The sequence below is a fragment of the Agaricus bisporus genome, assembly GCF_000300575.1.
Source record: "Agaricus bisporus var. bisporus H97 unplaced genomic scaffold AGABI2scaffold_10, whole genome shotgun sequence".
NCBI lineage: Eukaryota > Fungi > Basidiomycota > Agaricomycetes > Agaricales > Agaricaceae > Agaricus > Agaricus bisporus.
In genome coordinates this window covers 1,546,712-1,559,950 of record NW_006267345.1, presented here as the reverse complement: position 1 = coordinate 1,559,950, position 13,239 = coordinate 1,546,712, and the positions used below count along the sequence as shown (strand labels likewise).

At 40.1% G+C, this 13,239-nt stretch overlaps 3 protein-coding genes across 3 annotated transcripts; 1 reads left to right on the top strand and 2 right to left on the bottom strand.

Moving 5' to 3' along the window:
• Positions 1-1,076: 1,076 nt before the first annotated feature.
• AGABI2DRAFT_121449 (hypothetical protein) lies at positions 1,077-1,502 on the bottom strand (the record flags this gene model as incomplete). The annotated part of the gene is made up of 1 exon (XM_006455471.1): positions 1,077-1,502. One exon carries the CDS (start codon positions 1,500-1,502, stop codon positions 1,077-1,079), a length of 426 nt encoding a protein of 141 aa, XP_006455534.1.
• Positions 1,503-2,997: 1,495 nt separating this feature from the next.
• AGABI2DRAFT_145653 (hypothetical protein) lies at positions 2,998-3,969 on the bottom strand (the record flags this gene model as incomplete). Its single annotated transcript, XM_006455470.1, has 4 exons — positions 2,998-3,030; positions 3,131-3,504; positions 3,593-3,727; positions 3,777-3,969. The coding sequence occupies 4 exons, from the start codon at positions 3,967-3,969 to the stop codon at positions 2,998-3,000; spliced, it is 735 nt and encodes a 244-aa protein (XP_006455533.1).
• A 2,799-nt stretch (positions 3,970-6,768) lies between these two features.
• On the top strand, positions 6,769-7,695 carry AGABI2DRAFT_121448 (hypothetical protein; the record flags this gene model as incomplete). Its single annotated transcript, XM_006455469.1, has 1 exon — positions 6,769-7,695. One exon carries the CDS (start codon positions 6,769-6,771, stop codon positions 7,693-7,695), a length of 927 nt encoding a protein of 308 aa, XP_006455532.1.
• Positions 7,696-13,239: the final 5,544 nt, after the last annotated feature.

Here is a 13,239-nt window from a genome sequence, read left to right as displayed (position 1 = left end):
GGTCATTAACTCAAAACAATTTCAATAAATCAGCTGACTTATCGAATATATACACTGGGCCGGAGTCACAATAAGCCACCTGACTTATTGAATATATATTGATTTTTTCGTGACAAAGTAACACTTTTGTAACAAGAAAATCAATTTAGATTCAATTTGCCACGTGGCTTATAGCCCAGTGTATATATTCGATAAGTCAGCTGATTTATTGAAATTGTTTTGAGTTAATGACCAAGATAAGGCTTCAATAACTCATGCGTATTATGATGAACAAATTTTGAAATTATTTGTTTACATATGTGCTTAATAAGGCTTAGATAATAACTTAATAAGACAAGCATACAATTATTTACAGATTGTGACTAACGTCACAATACAGTCACAATAGTTCGGCTGACTTATTTGGATCCAACGCTTGATATTTATTCAATATTAATTCAATAAGACACATGCCTTATTGTTTCTCCGGCCCAGTGTATAAACTTATGTTCTTTTAATATTTTGTGATTTGTCGTGATTTTTCCAGAATTCTCCGGGTGGTAGAGCAGGCTTTACGACAAGTCTATCTGCAGTTGACAATGACCCCCCCCCCCATGATGGAATCTTGATATCTCCATAACGGGTATGTTTTCGACAAAAACATACATATAAACTTATGTTTTTTTAATATTCTAAGATTTGTCGTGATTTTTCCGGAATTTTACAAGCAGTAGAACAGAGCATACAACATAATGTCTCTCTAAACATGTTTTATAGTGAAAATAAAATTGTTTACACTCGAAAAAGTTGATGATCTTGTTTCACTTTAAGCTTCTGTTGAAAAAATCTAGCTCTTTTAAACATTCCTTGATCCTTGGTTTTCTTCTTTTTCTCCTTAAGCTAAGTATATAATGTTTTGTTGAGAAGGTCAAGTCTTTTTAGTGTTCTTTGGTTCTTGGTTTTCTTATTTTTATCTTTGAGCTGAATTTCTAAGAACCATTTAAGTAACCTGGGTATTCTTGGGCTTCTGAACCTTCTTTATGTTCTTAGCTTGTCGTTAAGATAGTTGAAGTAGCTCTAAGTGGCTCTAAGCAGAATTAAGAAAAATCCCGTTTTCCTGATGTAATCCAGAACGCTCCGAGTCTGTGAGTCTTGTTGAGCATAAGGATATTCTTGCGAAATCCTGGAAGGCCTGGGCGGTACCAGCAGCGAAAGCCGTAAGTGGCTACTGGTTGAATATACGTGATGTATAACGTGAGTTTGTGCGTAGGTGAAAGTCCACGCGCCGAGTTTCCAAGTATCCTTATACATTTGACTGTGGAAATTGACTTGGTTGCGTAATATTTGATATGGTCATGAAATTTGAGTGTGCGATCGTAGAAGATGCCAAGGTATCTCCATACTTTCTTTGGTTTGAGTGGAGTGGCTCCAGTATATGGTGCGAATCCTAGGTCGATATCGGGGTCCTCCATTGATTTTCCCTTGCTAGCGAAGTTGAATAACTCTGTCTTGGTATGCTCCATGGTTAACCCAAATTCTGTGAAGAGGTCAGTTACAAAGCGGTATGTCTCCTTCAAACTACTATGAGTCTGTTCGTAATCCGGTCCCGTAGCTATGAGAACTCCATCGTCTACAAATGAAAGAAAAGAAGAAATAGGAGAATAGCTAGACAAATCCCAGTCATCACTATATATCCACTTGTCCAATATATGGAAGAGAGGCGCTATGTACAGAGCAGAGAGTATCGCGCTCCGAGATGTCGTTGTTGATTTTGTATTTTGTTTTTCTGTTAACTAAATAGTCAGAGAAAAAGGAAACTACTTTACTGTTGAAACCAGAATGTTCGAGAACTTTTACAAGTACATAATGATTGAGAGAAGGGAAAAATTGTGCGATATCAAATGCAAGCACAGACATTTCTTTCTTTTTACTCCAACTGGCCCTTACGTGGTGGGCGAGCGCGGTTGCAGCATCTTCAGTCAGATGTAAAACATATTACATATGTACTATGTAAATTAAATTTACAGTAACATTTGCATAATGTTTACATAATGCATGTGTATTATTCAAATATAGAGGTTGAATAATACACATGTTTTATGTAAACATTACGCAAACATTACTGTAAATACTTACATAGTACATGTGCAATATGTAAAACATATCTAGACTTTATGCAAATAAAAGCCTTAAAATAGGCTTTAGTGAATTTTTAATTTACATATGATTTACATAGTACACATGTATTATGTAAATTATATTTATGGTAATGTTTGCATAATGTTTGCATAATACATGTGTACTATTCAAACATAGAGGTTGTGAGGTTGTGTGTACTTATATTTCGCATCTCTGATTGTGATTGTTTTATATCTCTTATTGATCCACTTTAATGATCCAGATTACTTTACATATTTAGCTTTCTATAATTAATAATCATTTGTTCCGAAGAAGTTCTTCTTTCTATTTTAGTATTACAAAAACTTCTTTATTGTTCCCAAGCCGTTCCCGGGTCGAGTCTCGGTACCTTAATAAGTTGATCATAGTTATATATATAGACTACTTGTAAAGTATATAAGTCGCTTAACTTCACCATGTAGAAACAATGTTTCTACTTGGTTAGGTGGAGACTCGAATACAAAGTCTTAGTCTAACTATACGCTTGAACTGTCAGACTTAATTGCTAAGCTCTATAAACCGCTCTCAAGCTCTTAGTACTATAACGGCACATTTGAGTTACTCTTCTCGATTCATCGAGGAGGTATCCTTTGTTATGCTTTAGAACTCTGAGTATTTCTATAGATGTAACGCCCCAGCTTCGCAACCTCAATATTTGAATAATACATATGTATTATGAAAACGTTATGCAAACATTACCATAAATAAAATTTACATAATACATGTGTACTATATAAAACATATGTAAAAAATGAATTCAATAATGTTAATTTTATATATTTTGTTTGCATAAGGTTTAGATATGTTTTATATAATGCACATGTATTATGTAAATTTTATTTATGGTAATGTTTGCATAATGTTTTCATAATACTGTACATATGTATTATTCAAATGTTGAGGTTGTGCTTAGGACCGGGCTGGGGTCACTATAACATGGGCCCATTACTTTTACCACTCGTCAATCCTTTACCTGACTTGGACCTGACTCCTTGCTGCCACCCTCCTTATCCCCTTTCTTCACTTTCTTTTGCTTTTTAGATACAGACTTCTCATTTTCCAATGATCCATCTGACCCCACTCTCCCCTGCTTACCAGCAGCTGAGCTTTCAGGCAGATCATTAGCCTTAAGCTTCCACATCTCTTTTTTAAGAAATGCTACTTGCCTCTCCAAGGCCTTAATCACCTGTACTAATCCATCAACTTTAGCAGCTCCCTCACCGCTCAACGCCCTGTCCATCGGCTTTACATTCTCAATCCACCACAAATTTTCCTTGACCACTAATGGCAGAAACTTGTTTATAGACCTCCATGTATGGATATCCTTAACCAAGGGACAGGCCTCGGCTACGTGAGATGATGCCATCCCAGTAGTCATATGTACCCCCTCCAATCTTAGTAACCATGAATGCGGGGCCCCGTTTGCGAAACATACAGGCATCTCTGACCGCACCCATATGCTCAAAGCAATCCCTCCCAAACCACATGTTTGCCTTCAAACCCACCGAGTGATCAGTCATTCCAGACAACCTTATCTGGAACCGGGACATCCACTCTCCTTGGGCATTGACTACAGTAGTAATTAGCACTGAAGTGATAGACAAGCTTATAATACTCACTTTCCCGAAAAATAGCTTTCCGGTTAGCCCATGTAATGGACTTCAGCAAGCTCTCCGCCCATTCTACCGTCATTTCTGACTTGCATGAGAACCCCCATATGGTCCCAGCACCCATATCACTCCCAAGCGGCGGTGGCCAGTAAGTCCAAGTGGGAGCAAAATATACCCCCTCCCCACCACACTCCCGCAGCATCCCGGCTGTAGACTCCGCCACTGCTTCCTCTTCTCTGGTGATAGACACTAGTCTATTTATGGCTTTGAGATACCTACACAATCTCAATATTTCAATAATACACATGTATTATACAAACATTATGCAAACATTACCATAAATGTAATTTACATAGTACACATATATTATGTAAAACATATGTAAAAAAATAATTCAATAATGTTCATTTTAAGGGTTTTGTTTGCATAAGGTTTAGATATATTTTAGATAATATATGTGTACTATGCAAATTAAAATTACGGTAATGTTTGCATAATGTTTGCATAATACATGTGTATTATTGAAATATTGAGGTTGTGCTAGTCTCGGGCATGGCATCCGGGGGGAAGAGCTCGAGTCAAGTATCTTAAGTTACAAGACCCGTTTTTCGAACCAGATTTCACGTCATAAAGAGGCCAGGAGAGAATGGCTTTGGACCATAGTTGCACCAACTGGAGCAGCTCGGTTAAGCACAACCTCTATATTTAAATAAAACACATGTATCATGTAAACATTATGCAAATGTTACTGTAAATTTAATTTACATAGTACATATGTAATATGTAAAACATATTTAAATTTTATGCAAACATAAGAGCTTTATTGCATTTTTAATTTACATATGTTTTAAATAGTACACATGTATTATTCAAACAATATTTATGGTAATGTTTGCATAAAGTTTGCATAATACATGTGTACTATTCAAATATAAAGGCTGTGAAGAACTCTCTGGTCCACCCCTTGGAGGAAGCCTCATCATCCTAAACCATATGGTGCAACAATGATGAGTCAAGGTTTACTCATCACCACCAAAACACATACCACTATAATGTGAAAAATGAATTGTCTTGGACATCTGACAACACCTTAGCTATCTTCCCCGTATCCATCCAGCCGGAGCCCTTAGATTGGGAGGAGATAATCATAGCACCATCTTCAATTTCACTCGCAAAAGCCATATTTGTGTAGAGGATATAGACGGGAAATGAGGAATGAGCTGAAGTAGTCAACAGATGCTAGGAGTCTGCAGTGTCTATTCCCCCCAGGTTTCATCTCTTAAATAGAGTCTCCTCCCAGGTTTGCTAAATGCAAGAATCACAATGTCCGGCTACTAAAAAACTCTTGACATCTATTTTCTGTAAAAATAATTCCACCTTTTACTGGCTTTTTGTCAATGACTTGTCATTAACTTTATCCAGCCAGGGTAACTGACCGTATGTTCTTGCCTTGGATCACCTACTACAGAACTTACGTGTCCTCCCTGACAGTCAGTCCATAGTCTGACACTTCAGCAGAGTCAACTTAAGCCAGCCAAGCTTAAGTTCAAGCCCACATACCAACATACACCCGAATATCCCTCATGTATCCAGAAACTTGCACCTAGTTTTGTAAAAAAATAATTCAATAATGTTCATTTTAAAGGTTTTGTTTGCATCAGGTTTAAATATGTTTTAGATAATATTGTATACATGTACTATGCAAATCAAAATTATGGTAATGTTTGCATAATGTTTGCATAATACATATGTATTATTGAAATATAGAGGTTGTGATTGTACTTGTTTCACATGATCCGGTGGTAAGAAAGATAAGATAAGATTGTAGAGCTCAGGTGGTAAGTCTGATGCTTTTGCCATGGTCAGTATGCCAATAGTTTAGCCTCCATTGAACTGAAGCAGCAGAGCAAACCTGGAATGTCTTCTGTTAAATTTGACTGAATCTTGTTGGTCACCACTTATGGCTCAGATTATTACTCTATCTCCCACAACCTTCTTTGCCTTTTTTTCCCTATCAAACACTCCCTTCATAAATTGTCGCACCAGTGCTCTCAACAGCGGCAAAGAGGACGTAGAGATCTGCAATCACAGACGATGGATCAGCAGAGTCATTAATCTTGAAACTTTGAGCTGTTACAAAACATTCATAGGAAAACATTGGTCCTTTTTGGCCATACTGGCCTTCTAACCAACTCCAAAGAGCTCTAGCATCTGTCTGAGCGGTGGCTTGGCTGAACATCAAATTTGGAAGGTGTGACTTGATAATTGCAGACGCTCAGGCTAAGAGAAGAGCTCAAGCCCATAATTTGTTAGGTTTTGTAGAAGCTGGGGGAGGGACTGGAGAGCCACTCATCTCCCAAGCTGAATTATCAGAGCCTTGGTGTTATGAATTTACCAACCTATAGGAGGGACGTCATCATGCTTACTCATTTCCACATCCCTGGATATACTCTGCTCCACCTATACTTCTCCCATCATTCATTCCCATGTCACTTTCTCTTTGACGTTACCTTGTTTATCTTTTCCTTCTCATGATCATTCTTATTGTTCCCTTGATTGATCCTTCATGTTACCTGTTATATCTTTTCCTTCTCATGATCAATCTTCTATTCTCATGATTGATCATCCTCCTTCCTAGTTTATACTTTCATTCTCACTGATTACTCATCTACCTCGGTCATGGTTACTCAGCCCGTTCTATAGTTAGTTACCTCGGGTAGATAGTCTTAGTATAAGTAAGCGTAGATACAGTACTCTCTGTATTTCCCTACACTTTACCAACTTGCTTTTCCCCTTACTCGCCCTCAAGTCTTTGCCTTCGCTGCAACCTGAGCATTTGCTTTAAGGTCGTAACATTTGGTAAAGCGTCCCTAGCTCACCTTGCAACTAGTAAGTACCTTGGAAGGGTACTGTGCAGCTTACTCTTGCTGCAGAACCGAAATTTTTTAGCCATACGGGCATCAGACGGATTTTAGCCACACGGGCATCAGAGAAGTAGTGTATGAGCACAGAGAGAAACGACTACGACAGTCTAGACGAAGAACACTACAAACGAGTAGCCAGATCTAGTAGGAGAAACCAGAACAGGAAGAACCAGAAGAAACGACAACCAGTTGACTTTAGGAGTTACAGAGACACTAGGAACCCCGTCGACACAGAGACAGAGAACGAGAACACCATCGACACAGACGATCAGAACACCCGAGACAACGACAACATGAGCAATGACGCCGCCGTAACCGTTAGTACACAGACAGATGTACTCAAGTCGCTTATCCCGAACCCAAAGGATTTTGGGGGGAATAGAGAGCAGTTTTCAGAATGGTGGAGGAGCATGACGCTTTTCCTCAAATACAACAAGGTCACAGACACCGACCAGAAGATTATCGCTACCATCGTACGATTGAAAGGACCAGTCCCCAGCTGTTTTGCCGACATATGGACAGAGAAAATCGCCACCGACATCACATACACATGGACTACTTTTGAAGAAGAACTCAAGACGATCTTAGGATATCCAAGGAAAGACATTCCGGTGTCGAGAGAAGATTGGAATAACGCAATTCTACAAGTTGGGTCAGGACTAGAGACGATGAAAAGGATTGATCAGAAGACCGAAACTGGAATCACTTACGGAAGAAGTGGACAACCAATGGAGATAGGATGGAAGAAATTCGAATGGGACAAGGATGGGAAACCCAAATGTCACAAATGCAGAAAGTTCGGACACATCGGGAAGGACTGCGAAGAGAAGAAGAAGAATTTTGGAGAGAAGAAGAGCTTCAAGTGTTTCAGTTGTGGGAAATTGGGACACATTGCGAAGAATTGCCGAAACAAGAGGAGTGGAAGGATTAGAGCGATAAACGAGGATTCTGACGATGAAGACGACTCCAAGAAGGAACAGGGTTTTTCCGATGGTTCCGAGTAGGCACAACCTCGCGAACCAATGTACCTAGACAAATGAACAATCGATATGTTGTCCCTCAAAAATGTCTAGGAGTGCAAGAACTGGAAGTAAAACCCCTCCTCACTACAACAAACGGAAAGAAACTCAAAGTCTCAGCCATGGTCGACTCGGGATGCACACACACATGTATCGACGAAGGATTAGTAAAAAAGAAGAAGATCCCGACGAAGAAATTGGAACGGCCAATCACATGCAGGAATTCAGATGGAACGATAGCAGGAAAGAAGAATATCACCAAATTCGTGAAGATGGATCTAAACATCAACGGTCATAACGAGCAACTGGACGCGGTCGTCACTCCATTACAATCATCCGACCTCTTTTTAGGTCATGATTGGTTAACGAACCACAACCCCGAAATCAATTGGAAACAAGGAATGATCAAATTCAACCGGTGCCCCACATCATGTTCTTTTCCCCATACCGACATCTCTTTCGAACCACGTATACGACGATTACAATCAAACGAAGACACTGAGGAAAAGGAACCAGATCCAACGAACCCTGAGGACTTACCAGCATACATGAAACCCTTCGCCCATCTTTTCAACAGAAAGAACTTCGACAAACTACCAGAACGAACGGAATGGGATCACGAAATTAACTTCACGGAAAATGCACCAACGGAGATATCATCAAAGGTTTATAGCATGACACCACTGGAGAGAGAAGAACTGGACAAATTCTTGGATGAAAATCTGGCTACCAATCGAATCCGACCATCGAAATCACCCTATGCAGCACCATGTTTTTTCGTTCCAAAGAAAGACGGTTCACTACGATTATGTCAGGATTATAGGAAACTGAACGAAATCACGATCAAGGACAAGACACCACTACCCCTCATCAGTGAAGTATTAGATCAACTCAAAGACGCCAAGGTTTTCAACAAATTGGACATTATCTGGGGATATAACAACGTTCGGATACGAGAAGGAGATGAATGGAAAGCAGCATTCTTGATGAATCGCGGATTATTTGAACCAACGGTCATGTTCTTTGGAATGAGTAATTCCCCCACCACCTTCTCACGTATGATGGCGACAATCTTTCAAGAAATGATACAAGACGGATCTTTAGCCAACTACATGGACGATTTCATCATTCCAGCAAAGGACGATGAAGAATTGGAAGCACGAACTATATGTTTCCTCAAAGTCATGGAGAAACACAATTTGTCATTCAAATGGACAAAATGTGAATTCAACGTCTCATCAACAACGGTATTAGGAACGGTTATTGGAAATGGAAAGGCAACTATGGAAGAAGAAAAGGTCAAGGCAATAAGAGATTGGGCGGTCCCTACAACGGTCAAACAAGTCGAAAGCTTTTTAGGCTTTGTGAATTTCTATCGACAATTTATCAAGAATTTCAGCACCATTGCGCAACCACTAAACGAGTTGAAGTCTAAAAAGGGGGAGAAATGGTATTGGAACAATGAACAACAACAAGCTTTCGAACAAATCAAACAAGCTATCGCCAGCGAACCGGTCTTAGCATTACCCAAGGACAAAGGACAATTCAGAGTTGAAGTAGATGCATCAAACTATGGAACAGGAGCAGTATTATCACAGGAACAAGAAGACAAATGACACCTGGTCACCTTCATGTCGAAAACATTATCTGAAGCCGAATGAAACTACGAGATCTATGACAAGGAACTACTAGCCATCATAAAAGCTTTGAAATTATGGCGACACTACCTATTGGATGCAAAGGAGCAGTTTGAGATATGGACAGATCACGAGAACCTCAAATATTTCCGAGAACCTCAAAAGCTCAACGCTCGACATGCAAGATGGTACCTCATGCTACAGGAATACAATTTCCTTCTACGACACATTCCTGGGAAGACGAACACCAAAGCAGACATCCTGTCAAGACTAATCAAACCCGACACATCTAACGACAACCGAGGAGTAGAAATGTTCAAGGAGAAAATGTTCATCCGAAGACTTGAAGAATCCATTCCCATCTATGATGTCACCTTACTCCACAATCAAAGATTCGAAATCATAGCCGATGAAACCCTACTTGAGAAGATTAGGAAATGTGAAAGACGAGAAACCAGAGTAATAGAAGAGATGAAGAAGCAGCCAGAAAAAGTATGGGAGAACAATGGAATCATTTACCGACAAGGAAGGATCTATGTTCCAGATAATCAGGAGATCAGAGATTTCATTCTTCACAATCATCATAATTCCCCCGACGCCGGACATCCTGGAACGTACCAAATGCTAGAATCAGTTAAACGGACCTTTTGGTGGCCCACGATCAAAACGGATATCAGAAGATATGTCAGAGGATGCGACATGTGCCAGAAGAACAAAACCATTCGACGACCCGATCACATCCCGCTTAATCCATTATCCATCCCCGACAAACCTTGGGAAGAAATATCCATAGACATGATTGGACCACTACCGAAGTCAAAGGAGAAGGATGCTATAATTGTTATCGTTGACAGATTCTCCAAAATGATCCACCTCGTTCCCACTACCACGTTGCTCACATCCATGGATCTTGCGGAAATCTATAAGGAAGAAGTCTGGTGACATCATGGAATTCTGAAACGAATTATTAGCGACAGAGGACCACAGTTTGCATGGAAATTTATGGAATCCCTATGCAAAGCTCTAGGCATTGAACGGAACCTTTCTACGGCCTATCACCCACAGACAGACAGTCAAACAGAGCGGATGAATCAGGAAATTGAAACCTACCTTCGAGCATTCATCAATTATCGACAAGACGATTGGACGAGATGGCTTCCCATGGCGGAATTCCATTACAATGACAAAACCCACGCTGCCACCGGACAAACCCCATTCTTCCTGAATTACGGACTTCACCCATGGAAAGGTAATATCACGGTTGAAACGACGAACCCCACCGCCACCTCCTTGATCGAAGAATTAGAGAACGTGCGAGAAGAAGCTAAAGCTGCGATGGAAGCAAACAACGAGATGATGAGAGAAAGAGGAAACAACAAGCACCACAAGGAACCCTTTGCCGAAGGAGATAAAGTTTGGTTAGAAATGACGAACATTCATTCCAATCGTCCGACTTGGAAACTAGACCACAAACGATATGGACCTTTCGAGATCTTGAAACAAATCGGCGATCGATCTTACAAACTGAAGTTACCTGATACTTGGGCAATACACGACGTCTTCCACACATCGCTCCTAACGAAAGTCCGAAACCCGGAGTTTGACAGTCAGAAGAAACCCACTCCACCTCCACCTGACATTATCAATGAAGAAGAAGAATACGAAGTTGAAGAAATCCGAGGACATTGATGGAAAGGCCGAGGAATACAATTTTTAGTTCACTGAAAGGGATATGGAAACGAAGACGATTTTTGGATACCACGTTCCTCCCTAGAAAATGCAGAAAAAGCACTCTCCAAATATAGAGCAAAACTTCCTAATGGACAGTTATAAAATCTACCTAAAAGCGCTCCAACTCTTTCATCGAGGAGTATAAACATGGGTATAGCGGCAGCTGCCCATTTTAATACCTTAAGTCTGGGGCCAATCAGCTCTCACAACTTCTATATTTCAATAATACACATGTATTATGCAAAAATTATGCAAACATTACCGTAATTTTAATTTGCATAGTACAAACATTACCATAATTTTAATTTACATAGTACATATGTAATATGTAAAACATATTTGAACTTTATGCAAACAAAAGTCTTAAATTGAACTTTATTGCATTTTTAATTTACATATGTTTTGAATAGTACACATGTATTATTAAAATAATATTTATGGTAATGTTTGCATAAAGTTTACATAATACATGTGTACTATTCAAATATAAAGGTTGCGTCTAGGCCCCAGGACCAGAATGTGAGTGGTCTACGACCGAAGCAAAACTTATATATTCCAAAAATGCACCTGCAATGTCCGAAGTGCAAAAGTGGGGGCAAGAATGCTTGCTTATCCCTCCCTTGCACCTGGTCTTTTATATTCGAGAGAGATACTAAATGAGAACATATCCACGTACATGAGAAAGCTGAGTAAACATGGGAAAAACGTCCAAGAATAAAACTAGATAAGTAGCTACAGGGGTATAGATTGGTAAGGTACAGTTCCATAAGTTGCACTGATCTTCCCAAGCCTTCGGAGCGATTAGGGATCTCTCCTTCGGTTGGAACGGATCAGGAATTTGGAGTTCCTGCCCAGGGGAAGTGCCTCAGGATGTGTTCTTAGTAGGATCTGTTACCAGACCCAAGGTTCATCCCAGGAACACCTTTTCTTAGAATAGCCTGAAGTCCTGAGTCATCGTTTCGACTCCCAGATACGTCTAGTCTAATCTAGATAAGTTTATCTTATCATATCTGTATCTGTATCAGGTAATTTCCTCATCTGGCTTCCGGGTATAGAGGTAGTGTTAGAGCTTTGCCAGAATGTCACGGCATCACGCTATCACATCTGTCACATATTTTATTACATAATAATTTCCCCCTGCTGCTACAGTTCGACGGAGGCTAAACTATCGGCATACTGCTAAAATGGCGCAAGCTACAGACTTACCGCCTGAACTATATAACCTAATCATATCTTATCTACCTCCAAATCATGCGGAGCAAGTACAGTGGCGGAGGAGGGCGGCGGCTATAGGAAGAGAGAACAGGCTGATAGGTTGGAATCTATCGGATCACCAGTGCAGGCAGTGTGGGAGGATGACCTTAGCAATGTGGGATCATGAGGAGCAGAATGTTAGGGCGACTGTGACTGTGATGTCACAGGTCACACCTAAACTCAAGGACTAGGGAGTATAGTGACAGAAGTTATATTAGGCGTGAACCTAAGAGAACTCAATGGAGTCTTCTACAAGTTTCTTCCTACTTTATATACCTAGACTACGGCGCACAGACTAGGTAACTATTTATATGCTGACATGAGAAAAGAAGTACGTATGAGAAAGTAAACTAATTATACATTTGACATGAGAAAAGAAGAGTGGAGTCAGAAGTAAGTAAACACAAGTACATTGATCATAAAAACGTCAACAACACCAAACAAATCATAAAAGTGTCCACAAGTACAAACAACTCCTAAACAGGTATTCTACTCACACAAACCATTGATTCCCGAAGTAGTTACCCAACAACACATCACACGGACATAGTACGTCAAAGAACCTGGACAGTTCCCAATACCGAGCCACCCACGCTGACCACCTCTGTATTACCCACGCCTTTCCTTCCTCTGCATCCCAGATTGCTAACGTCATCCTCCCGCATTCCCTACACTGGTGACCCAATAGGTCCCAACCTACCGGCCGACTCTCTCTTCCTATCGCCGCCGCCTGTCTTCGCCATTGTACTTGCTCCGCATGATTCGGAGGTAAGAAAGATAAGATAAGATCGATGAGCTCAATTGGTAAATCTGTAGCTTGCGCCATTTTAGCAGTATGCCGATAGTTTAGCCTCCGTCGAACTGTAGCAGCAGGGGGAAATTATTACGTAATAAAATATGTGACAGA